Source organism: Eretmochelys imbricata, chromosome 16, assembly GCF_965152235.1.
Source record: "Eretmochelys imbricata isolate rEreImb1 chromosome 16, rEreImb1.hap1, whole genome shotgun sequence".
NCBI lineage: Eukaryota > Metazoa > Chordata > Testudines > Cheloniidae > Eretmochelys > Eretmochelys imbricata.
In genome coordinates this window covers 6,721,627-6,749,029 of record NC_135587.1, presented here as the reverse complement: position 1 = coordinate 6,749,029, position 27,403 = coordinate 6,721,627, and the positions used below count along the sequence as shown (strand labels likewise).

The 27,403-nt window shown below is 49.9% G+C and overlaps 1 protein-coding gene across 1 annotated transcript in view; it reads right to left on the bottom strand.

Moving 5' to 3' along the window:
- The window catches only part of LOC144276263 (discoidin domain-containing receptor 2-like), a 123,321-nt gene extending 101,937 nt beyond the window's left edge, over positions 1-21,384 (bottom strand). Inside the window, exons 1-2 of the mRNA XM_077836232.1 lie at positions 21,266-21,384; positions 20,416-20,767 (exon numbers count right to left, since the gene is read on the bottom strand). Of these exons, the coding sequence (XP_077692358.1) occupies positions 20,416-20,767; positions 21,266-21,384 (471 nt within the window). The remainder of the gene's footprint in view (positions 1-20,415; positions 20,768-21,265) is intronic.
- Positions 21,385-27,403: the final 6,019 nt, after the last annotated feature.

The window sequence follows — 27,403 nt, the reverse complement described above, 5'->3', positions numbered from 1 at the left end:
CTAAATGGGGGGGGGCCCAGATAATCTTCATCCAAGAATATTAAAGGAATTGGCACATGAAATTGCAAGCCCATTAGCAAGAATTTTTAATGAATCTGTAAACTCGGGGTTGTACCGTATGACTGGAGAATTGCTAACATAGTTCCTATTTTTAAGAAAAGAAAAAAAAGTGATCCGGGTAACTACAGGCCTGTTAGTTTGACATCTGTAGTATGCAAGGTCTTGGAAAAATTTTTGAAGGAGAAAGTAGTTAAGGACATTGAGGTTAATCATAATTGGGACAAAATACAAAATGGTTTTACAAAAGGTAGATCATGCCAAACCAACCTGATCTCCTTTTTTGAGAAGGTAGCAGATTTTTTTTAGACAAAGGAAACACAGTGGATCTAATTTACCTCGATTTCAGTAAGGCGTTTGATACGGTGCCACATGGGGAATTATTAGCTAAATTGGAAAAGATGGGGATTAATATGAAAATTGAAAGGTGGATAAGGAACTGGTTAAAGGGGAGGCTACAATGGGTCACACTGAAAGGTGAACTGTCAGGCTGGAAGGAGGTTACTAGTGGAATTCCTAAGGGATTGGTTTGGGGACCAATCTTATTTAATCATTTTATTACTGACCTTGGCACAAAAAGTGGAAATGCGCTAATAATGTTTGCAGATGACACGAAGCTGGGAGGTATTGTCAATACAGAGAGGGACCAGGATATCATACATGAAGATCTGGATGACCCTGTAAACTGGAGTAATGATAATAGGATGAAATTTAATAGTAAAAAGTGCAAGGTCATGCATTTAGGGATTAAGATCAAGAATTTTTGTTATAAACTGGGGACGCATCACTTGGAAGTAACAGAGGAGGAGAAGGACCTCGGAGTATTGGTTGATCACAGGATGACTATGAGCCGCCAATGTGATATGGCCGTGAAAAAAGCTAATGCGATCTTGGGGTGCATCAGGCGAGGTATTTCCAGTAGAGATAAGGAGGTGTTAGTACCGGTATACAAGGCACTGGCGAGACCTCACCTGGAATACTGTGTGCAGTTCTGGTCTCCCATGTTTAAGAAGGATGAATTCAAACTGGAACAGGTACAGAGAAGGGCTACTAGGATGATCCGGGGAATGGAAAACCTGTCTTATGAAAGGAGACTCAAAGAGCTTGGCTTGTTTAGCCTAACCAAAAGAAGGCTGAGAGGAGATATGATTGCTCTCTATAAATATATCAGAGGGATAAATACCGGAGAGGGAGAGAAATTATTTAAGCTCAGTACCAATGTGGACACAAGAACAAATGGATATAAACTGGCCATCAGGAAGTTTAGACTTGAAATTAGACAAAGGTTTCTAACCATCAGAGGAGTGAAGTTCTGGAATAGCCTTCCAAGGGGAGCAGTGGAGGCAAAAGACATATCTGGCTTCAAGACTAAGCTTGATAAGTTTATGGAGGGGATATGATATGATGGGATAGCCGAATTTTGGCAATTAATTGATCTTTGACTATTAGCAGTAAATATGCCCAATGGCCTCTGATGGAACACTAGATAGGGTGGGATCTGAGTTACTGCAGAGAACTCTTTCCTGGGTGTCTGGCTGGTGAGTCTTGCCCACATGCTCAGGGTTTAGCTGATCGCCATATGTGGGGTCGGGAAGGAATTTTCCCCCAGGGCAGATTGGCAGAGGCCCTGGGGGATTTTCACCTTCCCCTGCAGCGTGGGGCATGGATCACTTGCTGGAGGATTCTCTGCACCTTGAAGTCTTTAAGCCACGAGTTGAGGACTTTAATAGCTCAGACATAGGTCAGGGGTTTGTTACAGGAGTGGGTGGGTGAGATTCTGTGGCCTGCATTGTGCAGGAGGTCAGACTAGATGATCATAATGGTCCCTTCTGACCTTAAAGTCTATGAGTGGCCTCTGCTGCTGAGGACACTGGTGTTGTTTGGGCAAGAGATAAGCTACAAGACATTTTGCGGATGATACAGTCATTGGATACCAACTTGGATGGAAGGAAAAAACTCGTTATGAGCATGAAAGCAGAAGCTGCTAAAGTGGGAGATTGTATCATTATACAGAAGGCCAAGACCATGCGAACAGGAGAGAATGCTGTCAATACTGACAGATGTGTGATTGATGGAAGAGAGTATGGAAGAGTTTATGACTTTGTCTATCTTGGAAGTACAATATCTGCTAATCGCCAGCTCACTAAGGAAGTGAAGGCAATAAATGGTAAAGCCAGTAGATCATTGTCCAATTTGTCAAACATCTGGAAGAGTACGAAGATACATCTACACACTAAAATGAGATTGCACAACACAATTATCCTTCTAACACTACTGCATGCCTCTGAAATGTGGCCGATCATGGAAATGCACAACAGGAAGCTATATGCATTCTGCCAGCGTTGTTTAAGAAGAATCTTGGGAATTCATTGGCGAGATCATGTAACCAATGTGGAAGTGCTGCGCCAATCACATGGAGCAGCAGACTGTGAACTCAATAATTGGACAGAGACAGCTACAGTGGTTTGGCCATGTCATCAGACTACCCCAGGGCAGAAGCACACCTTAGATTGAATTCCCCCTGGAGGGCAGAGAAAGCATGGAGGACCTATTGCAGGATGACTGAAAAGGGCTGGGGGAAAGCCAACAGATGCGGAGGAGCATGTGGTTCGAACATCCCTTAGGGGAGGATCTATAAATGGAGATTCCCTATGTCCTAATAAGGAGGAGAGGATGGAAAATGATAAAATACAGGGAGGATCTGATGAGAAACAGTTAAATGAAAAGAAGTCCCATTCAATTACGTCATGCAATAGGGGACAGCCAAAAAATGACAAGTTTTAAAAATGCTTATATACCAGTGCTAGAAGGCTAAATAATAAGATGGGTGAACTAGAGTGTCTAGTATTAAATGAGGATATTGATATAATAGGCATCACAGAAACCTGGTGGAATGAGGATAATCTATAGGACACAGTAATACCAGGGTACAAAATATATCGGAAGGACAGAACCGGTCGCGCTGGTGCGGGAGTGGCATTATATGTGAAAGAAAGTGTAGAATCAAATGAAGTAAAAATCCGAAATGAACTAAATTGTACTATAGAATATCTATGGATAGTAATTCCATGGTTGAAAAATAAGAATATAGCAGTAGGGCTATGCTACAAACCACCTAACCAGGATGGTGATAGTGACTGTGAAATTCTCAGAGAGATTAGAGAGGCTATTAAAATAAAAAACTCAATAATAATAATGGGGGATTTCCAACTATCCCCATATTGACTGGGTACATGTCACCTCAGGAAGGGATGTTGAGATAAAGTTTCTTGACACCTTAAATGACTGCTTCTTGGAGCAGCTAGTCCTGGAACCCACAAGAGGAGAGGCAATTCTTGATTTGGTCCTAAGTGGAGCACAGGATCAGGTCCAAGAGGTGAATATAGCTGGACCACTTGGTAATAGTGACCATAATATAATTAAATTTAACATTCCTGTGGCGGGGAAAACTCCACAGCGGCCCAACACTGTAGCATTTAATTTCAGAAAGGGGAACTACACAAAAATGAGGAGCTTAGTGAAACAGAAATTAAAAGATACAGTACCAAAAGTAAAATCCTTGCAAGCTGCATGGAAACTTTTTAAAGACACCATAAAAAGGCTCAACTTAAAAGTATACTCCAATTTAAAAAACATAGTAAGAGAACCAAAAAAGAGCCACCATGGTTAAACAACAAAATAAAAGAAGCAGTGAGGCAAAATGGCTTCCATTAAAAAGTCGAAGATAAATCCTAATGAGGAAAATAGAAAAGAGCATAAATTCTGGGAAATGAAGTGTAAAATATAATTAGAAAGACCAAAAAAGAATTTAAAGAACAGCTAGCCAAAGACTCCAAAAGTAATAGCAAAATTTTTTTTAAAATACATCAGAAGCAGAAACCCTGCTAAACAACCAGTGGGGCCACTGGACAATCGAGATGCTAAAGGAGCACTCAAAGACAATAAGGCCATTGCGGAGAAACTAAATGAATTCTTTGAATCGATCTTCACTGTTGAGGATGTGAGGGAGATTCCTAAACCTGAGCCATTCTTTTTGGGTGACAGATCTGAGGAACTGTCCCAAATTGAGGTGTCATTAGAGGAGGTTTTGGAACAAATTGATAAACTAAATAGTAATAAGTCTCCAGGACCTGATGGTATTCACCCAAGAGTTCTGAAGGAACTCAAATGTGAAATTGCAGAACTACTAACTGTCATCTGTCACCTATTATTTAAATCAGCTCCTGTACCAAATGACTGGTGGACAGCTAATGTGACACCAATTTTTAAAAAGGGCTCCAGAGGTGACCCTGGCAACTACAGGCCTTTAAGCCTCACTTCAGTACCAGGCAAACTAGTTGAAACTATCATAAAGAACAAAATTGTCAGACACACAGATGAACATAATTTGTTGGGAAATAGTCAACATGGTTTTTGCAAAGGGAAATCATGCCTCACCAATCTAATAGAATTCTTTGAGGGGGTCAACAAGCATGCGGACAAAGGAGATCAGGTGGATATAGTGTATTTAGATTTTCAGAAAGCCTTTGACAAGGTCCCTCACCAAAGGCTCTTAAGCAAAATAAGCAGTCATGGGATAAGGTTCTCTCATGGATTGGTAACTGGTTAAAAGATAGGAAACAAAGGGTAGGAATAAATGGTCAGTTTTCAGAACGGAGAGAGGTAAATAGTGGTGTCCCCCAGGGGTCTGTACTGGGCCCAGTCCTATTTAACAGATTCATAAATGATCTGGAAAAAGGGGTAAACAGTGAGATGGCAAAATTTGCAGATGATACAAAACTACTCAAGATAGTTAAGTCCCAGGCAGACTGTGAAGAGCTACAAAAGGATCTCACAAAACTGGGTGACTGGGCAACAAAATGGCAGATGAAATTTAATGTTGATAAATGCAAAGTAATGCACGTTGGAAAACATAATCCTAACTACACATATACGATGGGGTCTAAATTAGCTGTTACCACTCAAGAAAGATCTGGGAGTCATTGAGGACAGTTCTCTGAAATCATCCACTCAATGTGCAGCAGCAGTCAAAAAAGCGAACAGAATGTTGGGAATCATCAAGAAAGGGATAGATAATAAGACAGAAAATATCATATTGCCTCTATATAAAACCATGGTATGCTCACACCTTGAATACGGCATGCATATGTGGTCGCCCCATCTCAAAAAAGATATATTGGAATTGGAAAAGCTTCAGAAAAGGGCAACAAAAATGATTAAGGGTATAGAACGGCTTCCGTATGAGGAAAGATTAATAAGACTGAGACTTTTCAGCTTGGAAAAGAAGCAACTAATGGGGGATATGATAGAGGTCTATAAAATCATGAGTGGTATAGAGAAAGTAAATAAGGAAGTGTTATTTACTCCTTCTCATAACACAAGAACAAGGGGCCACCAAATGAAATTAATAGGTAGCTGGTTTAAAACAAACATAAGATAGTATTTTTTCATGCAACACTCTGTCAACCTCTGCAACTCCTTGCCAGAGGGTGTTGTGATATTCTATAACAGGGTTCAAAAGGGAGCTAGATAGATTCATGGAAGATAGATCCATCGATAGCTATTAGCCAGGATGGGCAGGAATGGTGTCTCTAGCCTCTGTTTGCCAGAAGCTGGGATTGGGTGACAGGGCATGGATCACTTGATGATAACCTGTCTGTTCATTCCCTTTGGGGCACCTGCCATTGGCCACTGTCAGAGGACAGGATACTGGGCCTGAGGGACCTTTGGTCTGACCCAGTATGGCCGTTCTTATGTTCTAATGCTGCCATCATGGGAACAGCTTACAATGAAGTCAAACACCTTGCTCTGGATAGACAGCTGTGGGGGGAAATGGGTTGCCTCATCTCCCACCAGGCACAGGAGATTCTAAGTATAGCTGAGGCCCGAGCATGTCCCACTGAACGTGGGCCATCCAGCCTCACATTTCCACTAAGCAAGAGACTGTGCAAATTCAGTGGGCTCCTGACTGAATGGCATCTCCATGCATCTCCAAATCTTCATGTGACAGCACGAGAGAATTGTGCTTTGGGCCCAGCTGGACGCCCCAGCACAATAAGGAAACCTTTCACCGCCCAGAGTTACAATATTTGGAAGAAAAAGCTATTTTCACCAAACATGACAGGCTATTACAGCTTTATTGTGAAATATGAGCCATCTGCATTTTAGCTACCAACAGAAACACTCAGCGCAAAAGTTCGAGCAGCAAAGAGGGGTGGGAAGAGAGGGAGAGAGAGAGAGTTAGTTAACGGACACTCTAAAGCCAAGTACCTGGAAAAGGCCCTACCTGCCCAGCTCAGGGTCTCTTCACCAGAGGGAACCACTGAACTAACTCCATTTAGCCAGCTGGGCTGCAGCTTTCCGCCAGAACACGATATGTTCAAACTTGACGAACTCCTCCCCACACCCTGCCTTTGTCACTGCTGTTCCCATGGCAACTCCAGACGGACCAGATGGAAACGAAGCTGTTTTCTAGGCAAATCTGTCCTCTTGGATTCCTCTGCTCTCCCCCACTCCTTGCTCCAATGCATTCCCTAAGGGCTGCTCTGTTGGCTCGAGGCCCGGACTCTGCCTGGACACAGGCCAAACTTTGAATACAATGTAGTAAAACCACAACATATAGCTGCTCTCCTGCTCAGGAAACAGGGCCCATGTAGTCCCAGGGAAAAGCCAAGCCAGTCTGCACTCTTGCATTGCAACAGAGAGCCGACTGACAGCGTCTTGTTTAACTCACAGGCCTAGCCATGCATCTGGGTGGAAATATGTAGCACAGACGGCCCTAGGATTGATTTTTCCCCCCCTCTTGCTTTTTGAAGGTGTGCTGTAATGCTGGGGTTCTCACGACAAATTTTTTGGTGGGCTCAGAGAGCTGCTGCCGGCGTGCCGCCAAAGATGGGGCGGGGAGAGCCGAGCTGTCGCCGGCGTGCTGCCAAAGCATCAAAGGTCCGGAAGCGCTTCTGCCGCCGTGCCCGCAGCCCTCCTTTGGCCGCGCTCCTCCTGCCGCGCACCCCCAGGGATGGTCGCGCGCACCCCACTTTGGAGCCCGCTGTCCTAGACAAAGGAATGTGGGTTTCCCTCAATGTACAGATTAGCAGCACACAAAGCCATGGAGCTAAATCAGTGGGGATTATCCTGCAACTGAACTCGAGAGACACAATTAACATGTCCCCTGCACCCCTGAGAGACACAGGAGACTCCATTTTTATCCATCACCTCAGGAGACAAAGAAACCAAGCGATCCGATCGCTGTGTTCGGCCCTGGCCAGGCTGGCCTGTGGAAAGCTGGAAAGGAGACGGGGGTGACAGAAACCATCCTGAACACCGACTGGATCTTGCTGGGTTACGGTTTAGACATTTAGATGCGCATTGTCACTTTTATGTGCTTGTAACCGTCTCTGCCTTTATCCCTTTTCCTTGGTATCACCTGACCAGGCTCTTTGGTTAATAAACTTGTTTCACTTTTACTATGAACCAGGTCAGTGCTGGGCTTGAGGGGAAGGTGTATTTACCCAGGTACATTAATAAACTGTGGCGTAGCGACTCTTTAACAGAGCAGCGAAGTTCCTATCTTCTGTGACTGCACCGTGGCAGGGGCTCTGCCCTGCAGAGAAACAGCTCTGAGGAGCTCGGGGGCAGGAGTTCCCTGGCTGTTACCTGCTAGGCGAGGTCAGGGCCAGGAGAGCCTAGAGGGGTTTGCTGGGGAGGCAGACAGGCTGGTGTGGCAGGGAGCTGACACATAGTCTAATGGCCAACAAAGTTCCCTCTTGCTGCGGCAGAGGGGTAACACAACAGTCCCAGCTCTGGGTACCTCAGCAGCATGTTACAGGGGGCTTGTGAACCCAGGAAACAGAACCATGACAGGAGCCAGACTAAATGCAGAATGCTCACTGCCAGCTGATACGGGAGAGATCGCCAAACTGGCTGCACTGAGAGCTAAATACAACCCCCACTTCTCAGCCCAGCCTTCCCACACCAGACCCTCATTCTCATACTTCTGGAGTTATAGGAAAAAGCCAGAGCATCTAAACCTGTCCCCCGGGGGCAGGGAAGGGAGAGACATGGTTGTCATCATATTTACTTGTGGGCAACACTCCAGTACTACAGTGACAGATGAGCCAGCCTGGACCCCAGAGAGAGAAGGAGAGAGAGAGAGACTGAAGCTGCTGCTGAGACATATGGCCTGCAGAGCTCTCTAGCACGTATGCTACAGAGGGCTTCTCCAAACTCGCCCATGCAGCTTTCTGAGTCCTTTCACTCTGCTTTAGAGAGAGCTGCGGTAGCAGCAGGAGTCTCATGCCTCTGCAGTCCTCTTACAGTCAACCAGCACTTAGCAGCGCTTTGTTAAACTGGCTCAGTTGGTTCTAAAAGCGAGCCCGTACGCTGCATGCTCATTGCCCCAGGTCAGGGTTACACGAAGCATTCCCTCTCTCCTCATACACAGCTGCAGCGCTGCAATGGGACCTCCCCAGTGAAATGCAGTTCCCAACAGGAGGGGATACACAAGAGGCCAGCTCCATGCAAGGAATTTGCTGCTGAAGTAGTGACCCCTCTGAGCTCAGACAGAGAGAGCCTGTGTTTTAACCCTTATAGGCCTGCACTAGTTTGGGCATAGACAAACGCACCCCAGTTTTTACACTGCTGCCGCAGGGCTTGATTCTGTGACAATGCTGCCTTGTGTGAATGCCCTCGGCAGGATGGTCTCTCCGTATTAGGACAGCCAGCAGCAGACACCCTGATGGGTGGGAGTCACAGCACACAGCTGGAGGAGGAGCCCTGTTATCACACCTGTTGCTGGCACTCTTCACGTCTGTTTCACAGTGCAGCTTGTTAATAGACTGACAATGTGCCAAGTCAGAGCCTGCTGGAACAAAGAGCAGACAGATACAAGCCGACATTTCAGCAAGTCCGAATTGCTCGTATGACCTCAGGCTCCGTCTTCTACCCCCCAGTGCGACTTGTGGACTCCCAGGGTGCCAGTGGGGTAACTGTGCATCACTACAGCACGACACTCCCACCCCAAATCTGGTTCCAACCAAAGCAAATCAGCCTCTCTTACGAGAGCCTGTGTCTTGAGAGCCACAGTAAGATGGGCACAAAGCTGAAGCAGACCATGAGCTCCTGCGATGGTGAGGAAGGAGAGGAATGCGAAAGGGCAGGCATTCGGCTCAGCCCATTGCAGAGGTACACGCACAGCCCAGCACTCTGGGAGACGAGAAAGGGCAGACTTTTGAAACAACTAAGAGTGACCAATGCAGGGGGCTAGGAAATGCAGACACCAGCCAAATCCGCCTCTAGCTGACATCCTAGCATGAGCGGAGAGCACCACAAGAGCTTTTGTACAGCAACTGCCAGAGAAGCCTCCAAAACACAGCCCTGGGGACCTGGCTTTGAGATGGAAAACACGCAGTCTGCACTTAGGTTCATGAGAGGCTGAAGACAATAATTTTGATATTGCTGCAACTCCCTGATAAGCAACTGAGCCTTCAAAACATCCAGAAAGCAGCCTGTCCAAGCAGGGCAGCCCTTCAGCTCTCTTTCCTGACACCGCGTGGAAACAACAAGGCAAGTGAGGCTCTGGCGCTGCTCTTGGGAATCCCTCCGGATTGTGGAATGCAGCTGGCTGTTTGGTATCCTGCCCAAACTGCCTTTCTGCACAATGGGAAAGAGATTTTAACCGTCCAGCAGAAAACCCACCTTTTCCCCCGACACATTACTGCATCTGATGTAGTTCTGTGTTCATACAACACTCAGAGACATATTGAAAACTGGAAACGTGGCGACACGAATGTGAACTGAAGATCACAACAAACAGCACAGGGGCGCCTGGACCGACTGGGTTAGCTGGTATCACAGTTCATTCATTAGAGCTCTCTACCTTTTAATTTAAATGAAGCTCGTGCACCGTTTCAAAATTTCCCCTCTGCTACACCAGAGCATTGCAAAATGCAGGGACTTCACCACAGAATTTTGGTCCAGCTTGCCAAGGAGTAAATCAATCCTTGGTTATGGAGGCCTATGGGTTTAAGCTGCGTCCTCAGCTGGCTTCTGTCCATGTTTGCACTTCAGTCATCGCCTTTGCTAAGCAGGGAGGTCTCCAAGCCACTGTATGTTGCAATACCCAGTTTTGTCTGAGGAAATAACTAAGCGTTACAGAAAGTCCATCCCAACAGAACTTTTAGAAGAAAACCGGTCTGCAGCCTGGCAGAGCCATGTGCCCGTCACTGAGCAGCCATAATACAGATGCATGGTGGCACTTCACTTAGCTGGTTTGGCCATTGACATGGCCTCCTCACTGAGCCCCAAGGCCATTTCCAAAGGAGCTATCCAACAAGAATGGGCCACGTTCTCCTCTAAGGAAAAGCAAAAACTACAAGTTCAGTGTGCTGCATGGGCTACACCTCTGTATCAGCCGTCTGACCTCAGCAGCACTCTGCTGCCGATGGGTGGGGCATATTCACATGAGAGATCCGAGGGGACTGGCTGTTTTCACTGTATCAATCCATCTGGTTGGGGAAGATGTCCCGCCCTATTCTGCAGCCTTTCAAATTCCAGCTGGGAGATCCTAGGGAAGAGAACATTTTTTGCTTTGCCTTCCCCTCCCTCCCTCCCTCTGTCCTCTCCCCTTTCCCGTCTCTCCAATCTACAGCCTGCCGACACAGTGCAATCCTACTGCTGCATCATCTTACTGAAATCTCTTCACTGGCTGAAGCTCTGGGCAGCCCCATTTCAGGCTCTGGGTACAGAACAACTGGAGCTGTGCATTCCTGCAGCCAGGCTTGAGCAAAGTACCCAAGCTCCAAGAAGGGAAGTCAAATCAGGTCAAGCAGACGTCATCCACACTGGGAGCCCTTCCAAAGAGCCTCCCAGAGACTTGCTGCTTTAGCCTCGGACAAGCCCACGCTTCCAAATCTTGGAAGCAGCTCCGCCCAGTTTAATTACTTGCTGGTATGTTCTGTGGGGTAGCAGCATTAGTTCAGAGAGGACCAAGACTTACAAAGCTCCACACTTGAAACCTGAGGCAAAAAGCAAGTTCTACGCTTCAAATGACACTTTGCAAACCCTTTGGGACAAGGACCATGGCTTCCCATGGGTATATACAGTACCTAGCACAAAGGGACCTTTGGGAGCAATATTATTAATAAAAAACAAAAGCCATCAAGCCTAGCTGGGCTTCATCCAAGAGTTCTGAACAATCTCAAGTGTGAAATGGCTGAGCTGCTAACAAAAATATGTGGTGTTTTCCACCTGCCTTTGTAAAAGTTTGATTTGTGTGTAGGGCACCAGGCTCAGACTGGGGAGATGAGGGTTCATGTTTGGTCAGAGAGGGCAGACGCAGAGCTCAAGAAAGAGAGAGGAACCCCTTGGAATATTGGCTGAGTCCTTCCCAGTGAAATCAGAGTGTCTCGCTGGGAAAGGGGTCCTCTGCAGCTCTGGGGAGTCTGATTGGTAGGGAACAGGAAGAAGTGACTTGAAATCAGCCAGATGCACCAAATATGTTAACTGCCTTTAAAAAAGGTGATCCTGGGAACTACAGACCAGTGAGCAAAGACACTTGGTTGAAACGGTCATTTAAAAAAGGTTTATGAAACAAGATCAGTAAGACATGAGTGAGACAGACCAGCATGGATGGTGATGCTGCTCAGAGGATGAGGTAGACATTCAACATTTCTTTTTTACCCTCATGAGGCCCTAGGCAGTGATGAGCTGCCAAAATCTTAACAAACGGTTCCCTATAAAAAGTTCTGATGTAAGGGATGTGCCCCAGTATGTATTTTTTGTACCAACAGGGTTACCATACGTCCTATTTAAGAACCAAAAGCCTGACCTGTCCAGGAAAATACGGGTGTGTGTTAACCCTGCCTAAAGTTCTTTTTTAAAAAGATGAGCCTGAGCTAGAAACGAGCTCCAATTCACAGGTGTGGGTCCCCACCACACCCTGGGGGTGCACTAGGGTGACCAGATGTCCCGATTTTATAGGGACAGTCCCGATTTTGGGGTCTTTTTCTTATATAGGCTCCTATTACCCCCCACCCCCATTGTGATTTTTCACACTTGCTGTCTGGTCACCCTAGGGTGTGCACGTGTGGGTCCCAGCTGCTCCCTGCCCCCCTCATTGAAGCAGGTGTGCAGGGTTACTGCCCTGGGAACTGCAGGGCACCAGTGGACGTGGGGCCAGCTGCAGACAGGGGTGTGGGGCAGGGCTAGCTGGAGGCAGGGCAGGGGCTGACTAGAGGTAGGGGCTCGCTGAAGACAGGGCAGAGGGGTGCAGGGCTGGCTGGAGACAGAGGGTGTGGGGCTGCCTGGCTTCGGGCAGGGCTGCAGGGGGGTGCAGTAGGGGTTGGCTGGAGACGGGGGGTGTGGGGCTGGCTAGCTTCAGGCAGAGGGTGCGTGCGGCAGGGGTTGGCTGGAGGCAGGGCAGGGGGTGCGGCATGGGCTGGCTGCGGGCAGGGGGTGCGGGGCTGGCTGTGGGCAGGGCAGGGGCTGCGGCAGGGGCTGGCTGAGGACAGGGCAGGGGCTGGTGCGGGCACGGGGTGTGGGGGTGGCTGGAGACGGGCCGGCTGCGGGCAGGGCAGGGGGGTGCGCGCGGCAGGGGCCGGCTGCGGGCAGGGCAGGGGGTGCGCGCGGCAGGGGCCGGCTGCGGGCAGGGCAGGGGGTGCGCGCGGCAGGGGCCGGCTGCGGGCAGGGCAGGGGGTGCGCGCGGCAGGGGCCGGCTGCGGGCAGGGCAGGGGGTGCGCGCGGCAGGGGCCGGCTGCGGGCAGGGCAGGGGGTGTGCGCGGCAGGGGCTGGCTGCAGGCAGGGCAGGGGGTGCGCGCGGCAGGGGCTGGCTGCAGGCAGGGCAGGGGGTGTGCGCGGCAGGGGCTGGCTGCGGGCAGGGCAGGGGGTGGCTGCAGGCAGGGCAGAGGGTGCGGAGCTGGCTGCGGGCAGGGCAGGGGTGGCTGGAGACGGGGGCTGGCTGCGGGCAGGGCAGGGGGTGCGGGGGGGGGGGCTGGCTGCGGGCAGGGTGGTGGGTGCTCACGGGGACAGCAGCAGGACGCAGCCCAGGCCCAGCAGAGCAGCCGGGGATCCACCAGGCAGCAGCCCCAGGGCTCGTGCCCAGGGCCAGGGGGCAGCCCACATGGCTCCCGCAGCAACGAACTGGTGCGAACTGGCTCCAGCTCACCACTGGCCCTAGGCCTTATTTACCGCTCACCAGCCAAACCCTGCCACAACATGGAATTACTCATCTCTTCGTGGGTTTCATTATAGCACTTATCAATGTAGTAACTGAGTGTCTCACAAATATTAATGAATCTATCTTCACAGTTCTCATGCAAGTTAGGTGAGTATTATTATCCCCGCTTTACAGATGGGAAACTGAGGAGAAAATAAACGGTTACTTACTGTAATCCATGGTTCTTTGAGATGCAGGCCTGTGTCCACTCTGGAGGATACAGTAATAGCATGATGGTCCGAAATGGATGGATGGATGACCACGTGGCCAATCTGCAAATCTCTAATATGGAAAGGTCACTGAGGAATGCTATTGACGTTGCTTGCGTTCTCATTGAAATGAGCTCATATCTCCTGAGGAGGCATAGCCAAAGCTGTCTCGTACGCAGTCTTGATATAAGATGTTATCCATCTAGAGACAGTCTGTGCAGAGACCACGTGTCCCTTCATGTGGTCTGCAGAGGATACGAACCGGTGAGGCAAAGCACAAAATAGTTTAGTTCTGTTTGGCTAAAAGGCTAGACACCGCTTGACATCCAATGTATGGAAGCACTGTTCCTTTGGGGAGGAATGCAGCTTAGTGAAAAACACAGGTAAATACACTGCCTGATTCAGATGAAACAGAGACCACCTTCGACAAGAGCTTTGGGTGTCGTCAAAGCATGACCTTGTCTTTGGAAAACTGCATGTAAGGAGGCCCTACCATCAGGGCCTGCAACTCACCCACCCTCCTTGCGGACATAATGGCTATCGGGAACACAGGTTTCTGAGATAGGAGGGGCAGTGAACAGGAGGCAAGGGGCTCAGATGGAGGGCCCATTAGCACTGCAAGAACCATGTTTAATTCTCACAAGGGGACCAGCTTTTGAACCACAGGATATACGCGGAGGAGTCCTTTCAGAAATCTTGTCACCAAGCATTTGGAAAAAACTGATTTTCCCTGAATAAGGGGATAAAACACTGGTATTGTTGTAAAATGCACTCTCAGTGCAAAACCAGATATCTGCAGATGCTCTAGGTACTCCAAGGTGTCCTGGATGGAAGTCCCTGTGAGCTGGGTCCCATGGGCCAAGCACCACACTGAAAACCCCTTCCATTTTGCTAAGTAGGCCATCCTAGTGGAGGACTTCCTTCTGTTGAGTAGGACTTGTTGGGACAGCCACTGAGCACTGCTCTTCCTCTTCATTCAGCTATGCAGCAGCCATACTGTAAGGTGCAGGGAGCTGAGCGCAGGATGGACGGTGCGGCCATGGCTCCAAGTAAGCTGGTCGGGATCGAAAGGAAGCAGTATGGGAGGCTGACCTGACAGAGCAAGGAGTTCTGAGAACCAGCACTATCTCAGCCACGCTGGAGCAAGGAGGATGAGCTTGGCCCGATCCGTCTTGAACTTGAGGATGACCTGAGGAATGGTCGGAAAAAGGGGAAAGGTGTACAGATGAGTCAGCCTCACCTCTGTCCCTGGAAAAATCATGGAGCAGGTCCTCAAGGAATCAATTCTGAAGCACTTAGAGGAGAGGAAAGTGATCAGGAACAGTCAGCATGGATTCACCAAGGGCAAGTCATGCCTGACTAAACTAATTGCCTTCTATGACGAGATAACTGGCTCTGTGGATGAAGGGAAAGCAGTGGACGTGTTGTTCCTTGACTTTAGCAAAGTTTTTGACACGGTCTCCCACAGTATTCTTGCCAGCAAGTTAAAGAAGTCTAGGCTGGATGAATGGACGATAAGGTGGATAGAAAGCTGGCTAGATTGTCGGGCTCAACGGGTAGTGATCAATGGCTCCATGTCTAGTTGGCAGTTGGTATCAAGTGGAGTGCCCCAAAGGTCGGTCCTGGGGCCGGTTTTGTTCAATATCTTCATAAATGATCTGGAGGATGGTGTGGATTGCACCCTCAGCAAGTTTGCAAATGACACTAAACTGGGAGGAGAGGTAAATACGCTGGAGGGTAGGGATAGGATACAGAGATACCTAGACAAATCGGAGGATTGGGCCAAAAGAAATCTGATGAAGTTCAACAAGGACAAGTGCAGAGTCCTGCACTTAGGACGGAAGAATCCAATGCACCGTTACAGACTAGGGACCGAATGGCTCAGCAGCAGTTCTGCAGAAAAGGACCTAGGGATGACAGTGGATGAGAAGCTGGATATGAGTCAATAGTGTGCCCTTGTTGCCAAGAAGGCCAATGGCATTTTGGGATGTACAAGTAGGGGCATTGCCAGCAGATCGAGGGATGTGATTGTTCCCCTCTATTCGACACTGGTGAGGCCTCATCTGGAGTACTGTGTCCAGTTTTGGGCCCCACACTACAAGAAGGATGTGGAAAAATTGGAAAGAGTCCAGCGGAGGGCAACAAAAATGATTAGGGGACTGGAACACATGACTTATGAGGAGAGGCCGAGGGAACTGGGATTGTTTAATCTGCGGAAGAGAAGAATAAGGGGGGATTTGATAGCTGCTTTCAACTACCTGAAAGGGGGTTCCAAAGAGGATGGCTCTAGATTGTTCTCAGTGGTAGCAGATGACAGAACAAGGAGTAATGGTCTCAAGTTGCAGTGGGGGAGATTTAGGTTGGATATTAGGAAAAACTTTTTCACTAGGAGGGTGGTGAAACACTGGAATGCGTTACCTAGGGAGGTGGTGGAATCTCCTTCCTTAGAAGTTTTTAAGGTCAGGCTTGACAAAGCCCTGGCTGGGATGATTTAATTGGGGATTGGTCCTGTTTTGAGCAGGGGGTTGGACTAGATGACCTCCTGAGGTCCCTTCCAACCCTGATATTCTATGATTCTATGATATGTGGGACGCCCACTAGCATAAGGCGTCTAAGGCCTTGTCTAAACTATGCACTTGTCAATCTAAGCTACGCAAATTGAATTACATTAATAGCGTAACTCAAGTTGACGTAGCTTAGCTCTACTTATCATGGGGTCCACACTATGTGATGTCGATGGGAGACGCTCTTCTGTCAACTCCCCTTACTCTTCTCAATCCGGTGAAGTACAGGAGAGTGACTGGCAGTCGATTTAGCGGGTCTTCACTAGACTCACAAAATCAACTGCTGATGCATCAATCACCGCAGTGTCGATCCTCCAGTAAGTGTAGACAAGCCCTAGGACTAGTGAGAAAGGCGAACCAATCTGAGCCACATCTGAAGAGGGCAAAGGACCTCTGAACAGGACCACCTGTGTACAAGTGGACATGTCGAAACAGGCTAAGACACACCTGGACGGTTGGGGAGGGCTGAAATTATAGACCGAGGCAGAACTGTTGAATTGCCTGGAAGTGATCGATCAGGAGGAACGCTCTTGACTTTGTGGAATCTAACAGGACCCCAATGAACTCGATTATTTGAGTTGGAGCCAAGGCTGACTTTCTGGTGTTTAAAATGAGTCCCAGACAGTCAAGCAAATGCAACATGGTGTTGATGTGGGCAAGGACTTCCTCTCTGGAGGCGCCCCATCACTAACCAATCCTCGAGGTACAGCAAAATGTGGATTCCTTTCCTCCTGAGGTAACCACAGCCATGCATTTGGTGAAAACTCAGTGGGTAGAAGAGAGGCCACATGAGAGAACTGTGTACTGAAAGTGGCATTCTCCTCCAACGAAATGAAGAAACTTTCTGTGGCTCAGTAGACCCACATGTGAGAGTAGGGTACCCTGAAGGTCCAGAGCTGCGAACCAGTCATTCTGAGACAACACGGGGAGGATAGCGGATAGAGTGGCCGTGCAAAACCTCATGTATTTGATACATTTGTTGAGGCAGTGACAGAGGTGGATTAAGATTTATCGGGGCCCTGGGCACGCAGAACATTGTCCCCCCCCAAACACCACGGGACCCTGCCCCCTGCACCTCCCCTTCCCCCCACGGCCCTGCCTCCTGGCCTGTCCGGAAGCCAGACTGTGGTAAGAGCTGCCCAGGGAGCCTGGGCTACTGTGGGGAGCCTTGGACGCTCCACCTGTCCTCGACGGTGAGCCCTTGGGGGTAGGGACACAGGCCGGGGGCTGCTCTTGGGCACCCTGGCTCCTCACCCAGGGCAGGTGGAGGGTCCAAGGCTCCCCACAGCTGCCTGGACTCCCTGGGTGGCTCTTACTACAGTCTAGGGTGACTATACGTCTGTTTTGGCCAGGACAGTCCCCTTTTTAAGCTCTGCCCCAGATGTCCCAACTTTTTTGGCAAAATTGGGCATTTGTCCCTCATCAGTCGGCAAGAGCAAAGGGGACAAAAGTCCAGTTTTGCCAAAAAGGGGCTCGGTGGCCCCGAGAAGGGAAGATCTGATTACAAATACAGGGAGCAAAGGAGCAGTGTTTATATATATTTAAAAGAGTGGGGGAATTTTGGCTGTCTAGAAGGCCCATTCAAATAGGGAAGGAATGAATCTGAGTGAGGATGAGAGGGGAGCAGAGAAAAGCCTAGACAACTTATACATAATGTACTGGAGTCTTTTTAAAAAAACAGCTCTGGGGGAAAACCAGCTGTTTATTGAAGACAACAAAGGAACCGTGTACAGTTGCTGCACTTTATTTTACTGCTTTTATTGTTTTAAAGGAGTTAGAACTGCTTATCTTATTGCGATGGGTTTAACAAAGAAAAACAGGTAATGATTTAAAATACTTCAATTATTCCTGTTTAACTTAGATACCAGACGTACATTTTCCTTTTTAAGTGGTTTGAGAAGCTGATGTAGTCAGAGCATCTGAGCACCGGCGGTGGAGCCAGAAAAACGAGTTCTCTTCCTCCCTAGGTGATCTTTGCTTGCTGCATAACTTTGCATTGTCTGAGTGTCCACATCATAAAATGATTTTTACTTACTTACCTCCCAGCAGGGAGTGAGGATTAATTATTTAGCTTTTATAAAGCAGCTTGAAGTTTAAAAACACTAAATAAAAGCGACATATTTATTGGAAAAATACTGGATTGTAAACTGCTCAGGGCAGGAGCCTTGTCTCTTTACATGTCAGAGAATCAAACACGAATATAAAATAGGCAGCACAGAAATAAATATGAATGAAAATAAATGGTTCAACACACTAAAAATGTGGCTCTCGTCAATAAATTATTTGCTTTTGATATAATAACCCTGCTGATACGTGTGATAGTAGTTTTGGAGCGGGTAGTTTCAGGTGCGTGAGTGTGGACAGCTGCAGCTGTCTGTACACATAATACAGGGTTATGCCAGAGAACTCTGCCTAAGTGCCAAATATTGTAATAGCTGAGACAAGAGGTTTTTCATTAAAACAGTGTTGTCTATTGGTAAGTGTTGGAGACTGGCCATCAGGACTCTCGAGTTCTCTAACTAGCACTGATATGCGATTCACTTTCTGCGTGACTGTAGGCAATTCACTTAACCTCTGAGTGTTTCACTACACCCATGTGTAAAACGGGGAGAAGGCGAGGGGCTGGGGTGGGGGTAGCTCTGCTAAGGGAAGGAGCAGGTGAGGGGCACAGCTGCACGTGTGGAGGGAGAGGGGCTGGCGGGGGGGGGGGGGGGGGGGGGGGAAGGAGACAGGCTGGTGAGCAGGGCCAGCTCTTCGTGGGAGGGAGGGGGGAAGAAGAGGGACTCGGGGGAGGGGAGCAGCTGCACGGGAGAGGGAGAGGGGCTGAGGGGGCAGCTCCATGCGGGATGGAGAGGGAAGGAGAGGGACTGGGGGGGGGGGGGCAGCTGCATGCAGGAGGGATGGAGGAGGGAAGGAGAGGGGCTGAGGGGCTGCTCCATGTGAGATGGAGAGGGGCTGGGGGGGGAAGGTCCATGTAGGAGGGACTCAGGAAGGAGAGGGACTGCGGGGGGCAGCTCTGCGTGGGAGGGAAGGGGAAAAGAAGAGGGACGAGGGAAGGGGCTGGGGAGGCAGCTCCATGTGGGAGGGATGGAGGGGGAAAGGAGGAGGAGGCAGAAGGAGAGGGGCTGAGGGGGCTGCTCCACATGGGATGGAGAGGGGCTGGGGGTTGCAGCTGCACGTGAGAGGGAGAGGGACTGGGGGGCAGCCTCAGGAGGGAGGTGGGAATATCTCACCCTAAGGTGTGGATGTCCTGCTCCTCTCTGTCTTCTTCCCCACAAGGCCCTGTCCCCTGGCCAGGCTGGATGCACACCCCAGGAGAGACAGAGGAGGAGGAGTAGGGGGCGGGGAGGGACTTTGGTGATGGGGTGGAGTCCCCCAGTTGGCCAGGTCCCTGTGGGCCCATAAGGTAACCCGCCTCTGGGCGGAGAAGGTGAGAATGGGTCTCATCCCTCCCTGGGGTTTTGGTATCCGGAAGTTCCAGGAGTAGAAGCCGTGGCCTCAGTGTTTCAGTGGAACTTCCTCCACCATTCCCAAAGTCAGCAGAGAGCTGACCTGCTCAAGGAGCAGTGTCTCATGAGAGGGGTCCCTGAAGGATGCGGAGGGGGTGTGGAGAGGAACTGGATGGCGTAGCCTGATCTGACAGTGTCTAGGACCCAGCTGTCTGAGGTAATCAAGCCCCAAGCATTGTAAAAACAGGCCAGCCTATCCCCAAAGGGATGGGAGGGACAAAGAGGGCAGTGCAACAACTGGAAGAATGTTCTGGACCAAGGAGTCAATATGGGCACTTAGTAGGTGCCGGGAGGGTGTGTGTACTGGCCAAACCCCAAGCCCGACTGCTTCCTCTTATGAGATAAATCCCTCTTTCTGGGATAGTCCCGCTGCTTTTTTTTTTTCTTTTTTTGGAGGGTGGGGGGGGGTGGCGAGCGCTGCACAAAGGAGTGCTGCGGGCGATATTGTTGCTACTGCTGAGCCCCATTGTGGTGTCTCTGCATGGATGGCGTGTACTCCCCCAAGGACCTCAAGGTAGCCCTGGAATCCTTAAAGGAGTGCAAAGTGTCATTGGTCTTGTCTGAGAACAAAGTCCGGCCATCAAAGGGCAAGTCTTCATTGGTTTGTTGGACATCCAAAGCAATTCCAGAGTTTTGCAGCCAGGAAGCCTCCTCAGAGTAACTGCAGAGGCCCTCAGCCTGGCCAAAGGGTCTGCAGCATCAAGCGTGGACTGCAGGGACATTTTGGCCACTAAGCAGCCTTCTGTGACAAACGACCAAAACTCCTCACACAAGGCCTCGGGCAACGTGTCCACAAATCTGGAGCTGGCTGACCAATTGAGAAAGTCATACTTGGACAGCAAAGCTTGTTGATTCATAATCTTTACCTGTAGGGACAATGAGTTGCAGAACTTTCTGCCCAGAAGGTCTAATTTCTTGGAGTCTCTGTCCTTGGGGTTGGACTTGAAGCTACCCTGCTGGGCCCTGTCATTTATTGCTGTTACAACCACAGAATCAGAGATTGGATGGGAATAGAACTCTTCAAATCCCTGCAGAGGAACGAAGTAGCACTTCTCCATGCACTTAGCTACAGGCAGTACTGAGGCCAGTGTACTCCAGAGAGCTCTTGCCGGCTTGAGGAGCACATCATTAATTGGGAGAGCCGCTCTCCCTGGAATGGTGGGCTGCAGAATGTCCATCAGCCTGTGGATGTTCTCCTGGAAAACCTCTGCCTGGATTCTGAAAGATGCAGCTACATGGCATAAATGGTTCTGGTAGGTCTTACAGTTCTCTTGAATGGAAGGGGAGGATGAACCAGGCAGCACGGCATTGTCTGGAGATGATGATGAGGCTCTTGGCTGAGCCAAAGAAGGCTCTTGCTCCCGGGATGATGTACCTAGACAGGAGAACTCTGGTGGCTCCACAGGGAGGAAAACTGCCGATGCCTTGGCTTGCGGCTAATCTGCAGCCACCCAGGTCAATCTGGTGGGTGATCTCGCCTTTGAACGGGACGAGAGCAGGATCTCCATGAGCAAGGAGTGTCCCACTGAGTCCAGGGAGGCCATTGAGATGGGTAGGGCATTGATGGCTAGTAGGCCCTGGGCCAGAGACCTCTGTCTTAGACAAGGGGCACATGACAACCCTGGGAGCCATACTGGCGGCCCTTGGAGCTCATCCCATCATGTGGAGCGGGAGGATGATGATGACCCCAACTCAAAAGCAGAAGAACCCCGAGACCTTGCAGACATGGGCAGAGTAATTTCCGAGGAAGCCAACAGGTGATCCAATTTGTCCGTCACCCAGAACGAGGCAGCATCAATGCTCCTGATAAAGGGGATACCGTTGGTACCGAACATGCCGGTGCCTCAGGCAGTGCTGGCCCCAGGGCACCCGAGTGCGCCAACGTTGAGGGTGGTGAAAGCCACCATGGAAGCATCTGTGGCATCAATTGTAGTGGGGCCAAGGACTAATTCTGGTACCGGCTCCATCCCAACTGCTGGGAAGGGAGTGCCTGGGTGCGGTGCTGAGGGACAAGATTCAGCAGCCTGCTCCAGCGGAGCAGCTGTTGAAGACACAAGCCTCAGAAAGTCCTGAGCCAGCGGTGAGGATGGAACCGAAAGTACCGATGGTACTTCGACGCAGTGGATACAGTCAGTACCAGCATTGCCCTCGTCAGTACCAGATTCAACGGATGCCCTGAGGCCAGAACCGGAGTCAACAGTATGGGTTTTCTGACCTCGCTATTTGGTACAGGGGAAGGGTCAGAGGTACCCATGCCATCCCGCATGCCAGAGCCAGTCCTGTGCCGATCCACGCTTTTCCTGGGGGAGGTCGAGGACTTGCCCGAGACCTGGAGAGGTCTTGATTGGTCTTATGAGACGTCCTCCTCAGCGCTGACAACAGAGAACGTCTTCTTCACCTTTCCCGAGAGGTGCCGGCCCCGGAATGAAAGGCAGCAGCAGTCTCCAAGCCTGAGGTGACCTTCAGCCTGAGGAGGGCCTGGGTACCAGATCAGGCCGCATGGCCTGTTCAAGCGGGTGCTGCTTGAGGCGCAGGCCCCATGCCACCTGAGTCCTTTTCTTGAACAACGTACACATCGAACGGTGCTCTTTAAAGTGGGTCTCGCCAAGACAGAGCAAGCACCACATGTGGGGGTCACTGTCGGGGATCACCCTTCTAGAAGAAGGGCAATGTTTAAATCCCAGTGAGGGCATCACCAGGGAATGCTATATAGCAACTAACGCTAACTACAATTACTAACTAACACTATCTAGCTATATCCAATAAAACTGATTAAGACTAAGTGCAAGGCTGTGAGAATACAAGTACACAGAGGACTGACTCCAGGCATGGGTGGTGAGAAGGAAGTGAGAGGGGTCAGGGCAGCATCTCATATAGCCTGGGGAGGGGCCACAGCCACAAGGCAAGAGAACTGCTCCTCTAAGGTTCTGGTAGGCAAAAGTTTCCAGCTCCGGCACACTGGGCACACACATCCCTAAGTGGAATACACGTCTGCATCTACTCGAAGAAGACAAAGGTATTTGCCTGAAGCTAAACAGTGAGTTAATAGCAGAGCCAATCGAATGCTCAGAATCTCCTGACTCCCAACCCTGGGCTCGTTCCTCCAGATCACACTGCCTGGCTGCTAGTGAATCTGAGAAGCCACAACTCTGCCTCTGAATCCAGTTGCAGTTATCGATGCTCAGCATTTCTGAAAGGGAGGCCCCAGTTGGCTCAAGTTTCGCACCCAAAATATAAGGAAAACAGTGAATGGCACCTTCAAACATTTGGATTAAAGTCACCTCTCCACCATCATGCAGGAAGCCTGTTGCAGGTACAGTATCCTAGTTGCATTCAACCACAAACAATCATTCTTTGTCTCCCTCCAGTCACCTGTCTTGTTCTCTACACACCTTTCAACTTCTTGAGTTGAATGAGGCGCACACACACACACGCCTCATCCAGTGGTATACCCGGAGGTGAAAGTAAGCCGGTACGCCCCGGTACGGCGTACCGATAAGAGCCGGTGCGCCGTACCAGGACCGGCTTTCCCAGAGGGCGATTTAAAGCCCTGGGGTAGCGGCGGCAGGGCTGTGGCGGGGATTTAAAGGGCCCCGGAGCTCCAGCCACTGCTAGTGCCCCGGGGCCCTTTAAATCCCAACCTGAGCCCTGCTGCCCGAGCCCTGGGGTAGCGGCGGCGGGGCTCCGGAGGGGATTTAAAGGGCCGGGGTGGTAGCAGCGGCTGGAGCCCAAGCCCTTTAAATCCCCCCCCCGAGCCCTGCTGCCCGAGCCCTGGGCTGAGGGGGTGGGGGCTCTGACAGGGATTTAAAGAGCCCCGGAGCTCCAGCCACCGCTACTGCCCCGGCCCTTTAAATCCCCGCCGGAGCCCTGATGCCGAAGCTGTGGGGTAGCAGCAGTGGGGCTCCGGGGGGCATTTAAAGGGCCGGGTCGGTAGCGGCGGCTGGAGCCCCGGGGCCCTTTAAATCCCCAATGGAGCCCAGCCACCGCTACCCCAGGGCCCATGCAGCAGGGCTCAGGCGGGGATTTAAAGGGCTCCGGCAGCTGCTACCACAGCGGAGCACCAGGCCCTTTAAAGTTCTGCCGGAGCCCCGAGCCCCGAGGTAGCGGTGGCAGCTGGGAGCCCCCAGGGCTCCTCAGTGATTTAAAGGGCCCGGGGCTCTGCTGCGTAGCAGTGGCTAGAGCCCTGGGCCCTTTAAATCGCCCCCGAGCTCCCAGCCGCCTCTGCAGCTGGTAGCTCGGGGGTGATTTAAAGGGCCCCAGGCTCCCAGCCACCACTACCACAGCTGGAGCCCTGGCCCTTTAAAAATCAAGATTTAAAGGGCCCGGGGATTTAAGGCCCTGCCTCTTCCGGTTGAGGCCACACCTCCCCCGGTTGAGGCCATGCACCCTGCTCAAGACTCTGGCGTACCGCTAAGTCCTCTAACTTACTTTCATCCCTGGGTATACCTTATCCAGTCCACTAATTGCCCCAACAACAACTATGTGGGTGAAACCAGACAATCACTACGCTCTCGAATGAACTCGCTCAGAAAAATTATAAAAGACAAAAACATCTCATCACCTGTGGGCGAACACTTTTCACAAAATGATCGCTCCATATTTGACCTCTCAGTACTTCTCCTCAAAGGAAACCTGCACAACACTTGCAAAAGATGAGCCCAGGAGCTTAAATTCATAACTTTGCTAGACGCTAAAAGTCATGGTCTTAATAAAGACATTGGATTTATGATTTATTACAGTACTCCCCATTTTTGTGCTATGACTGCAGAGGCGGCCACTTCACCTTGAATGATCCCTAACAATGTGTACTAACTACTTATGCTAAACAATCTGTTCCACCTTATATTTTGCTGTGATGTTCCTATCTTTCCAAGATTTGATAACAGCTCTGGGTAGCTCAAAAGCTGATCTCTTTCACCAAAACAAATTGTTCCAATAAAAACTATTACCTCACCCACCTTCTCTATCTAATGTCCTGGGACCAACATGGCTACAACAACACTGCAAACATGAGGACACCAGCCATGTGAATTGTATATTAAATCTTTCTGGCTCACGAGCCTAAGTGTAGATTCTTTTCCTACAAAACACACTATGATCTCATCTGCAAGCAATTAGCTTGAGAAATCAGCTTGTTAAAAGGAAGCTTCTAGGAAAGCATGAAAGCAGAGCTGTCTTTGGGGAATGTGGTGGCCTGCACAATTTTCAGTGGTTTTGTTAAACCCCAATTGCTCTTTTCCCAATGGGAAGACTAAGAGCCATTTCTCCTCCCACCTAACCCCAGACAACAGGACAGCTTGCCAGTACCTGGCTGGATCTTCATGTTATGGTTATGTACAGTTTTCAAGGGCTCCAGTTTCTGTGCAAACTTCCATCATGTTAGGAAGTGATGTAGAGGCTATGTAAGAACAAACTTGCAGAGTTGCAGGCGGGATGTCAGCCAGAGCTGGAGTCAGTTACACTGACTTGGAGGCAGGGTATGAGGCAGATGGACTTGCCTTCTGTGACTGTCTCTCCCTTTCCCGTCTCATGGCTCTCAGCTTTCAGTGTGTGGCAGCATCTCCCTTCAAGGCCCATCCCACAAGCAGTGCCCCAGCCATCTCCACTGCTTCAAGGGAGAGCGGTGCAGTCACTAGTGAAGTCCAGAAGCAGAGGAGGAATGGTGAACAGCAGCAGCAGAGCCCAGCAGCTCCCCACGAGGACGGACACTGAGCTCTCGGACACCTGGGCTTCCTCTGGAATTAAATCCATTGTGAAACTCTGAAATGCCCAGCATTTCAGAGCTCTTCAGTCTGCCAGATCCACACTAGTCTAGGGCCCACACTAGACTAGTCAGGGTCTCTGCATTTCTAGTGAAGGCTTTGGGGAAATGTGGGTAGGGCCACAGTGCCAGAACACACACTGCTGGATCACAAATTCTGCTACCAGTTCCTCTTTCTGCAGCGGGATGTGCCTGGCTTTTTGGCATGCGCACTGTGGCATTCTACCCCCGCTCACAGCCTGAGTCTGGGCCAGGCAGAACGACATCCCCCGCTCAAGGGAGCACAGAGACTGCTCCCTTGTTTCTGCTTCCCCTACATTACAGCTAGAAGAACTGGGAGACTGCATCAAAGCACTCAAAGTAGCACCCTGGGGCAGCCCAGCTCCACAGAACCCACTGCTCTGGGCTCTGCCTTAACAGCACAATCAAGCCCCCTATAAACACTCACTTGTATGCAGGGGATTAAAAAAAAAAAAATCCTTCAAAACAATGCAATTTTTATAAAGACCAGAGAAAAACAAGTTAACCAGGCTGACTGCTCAGTCTTACCAGGTGGGGCTCCAAGAACTGATCCCATTTCCCATTCCTTAGTCTGGTGCTGCTTACAGCCCGTTTCAGCTGCTGTGGGTATTCACCTATTTTCAGTCATAGAATCATAGAATATCAGGGTTGGAAGGGACGTCAGGTCGTCATCTAGTCCAAGCCCCTGCTCAAAGCAGGACCAATCCCCAACTAAATCATCCCAACCAGGGCTTTGTCAAGCCTGACCTTAAAAATATTTAAGGAAGGAGATTCCACCACCTCCCTACGTAACAAATTCCAGTGTTTCACCACCCTCCTAGTGAAAAAGGTTTTCCTAATATCCAACCTAGACCTCCCCCACTGCAACTTGAGACCATTACTCCTTGTTCTGTCCTCTTCCACCACTGAGAACAGTCTAGATCCTCTTTGGAACCCCCTTTCAGGTAGTTGAAAGCAGCTATCAAATCCCCCCTCATTCTTCTCTTCCGCAGATTAAACAATCCCAGTTCCCTCAGCCTCTCCTCATAAGTCATGTGTTCCAGTCCCCTAATCATTTTTGTTGCCCTCCGCTGGACTCTCTCCAATTTTTCCACATCCTTCTTGTAGTGTGGGGCCCAAAACTGGACACAGTACTCCAGATGAGGCCTCACCAATGTCGAATAGAGGGGAACGATCACGTCCCTTGATCTGCTGGCAATGCCCCGACATATACATCCCAAAATGCCATTGGCCTTCTTGGCAACAAGGGCATACTGTTGACTCATATCCAGCTTCTCGTCCACTGTAACCCCTAGGTCCTTTTCTGCAGAACTGCTGCCGAGCCATTCGGTCCCTAGTCTGTAGCAGTGCATGGGATTCTTCCATCCTAAGTGCAGGACTCTGCACTTGTCCTTGTTGAACCTCATCAGATTTCTTTTGGCCCAATCCTCTAATTTGTCTAGGTCCCTCTGTATCCTATCCCTACCCTCCAGCGTATTTACCTCTCCTCCCAGTTTAGTGTCATTTGCAAACTTGCTGAGGGTGCAATCCACACCATCCTCCAGATCATTTATGAAGATATCGAACAAAACTGGCCCGAGGACCGACCCTTGGGGCACTCCACTTGATACTGGCTGTCAACTAGACATGGAGCCATTGATCACTACCCGTTGAGCCCGACAATCTAGCCAGCTTTCTATCCACCTTATCGTCCATTCATCCAGCCCAGACTTCTTTAACTTGCTGGCAAGAATACGGTGGGAAACCGTGTCAAAAGCTTTGCTAAAGTCAAGAAACAACACGTCCACCACTTTCCCCTCATCCACAGAGCCAGTTATCTCAGAGAAGGCAATTAGATTAGTCAGTCATGTCTTGCCCTTGGTGAATCCATGCTGACTGTTCCTGATCACTTTCCTCTCCTCTAAATGCTTCAGAATTGATTCCTTGAGGACCTGCTCCATGATTTTTCCAGGGACTGAGGTGAGGCTGACTGGCCTCCTTCTTCCCTTTTTTAAAGATGGGCACTATATTAGCCTTTTTCTAGTCGTCTAGGACTTCCCCCGATCACCATGAGTTTTCAAAGATAATGGCCA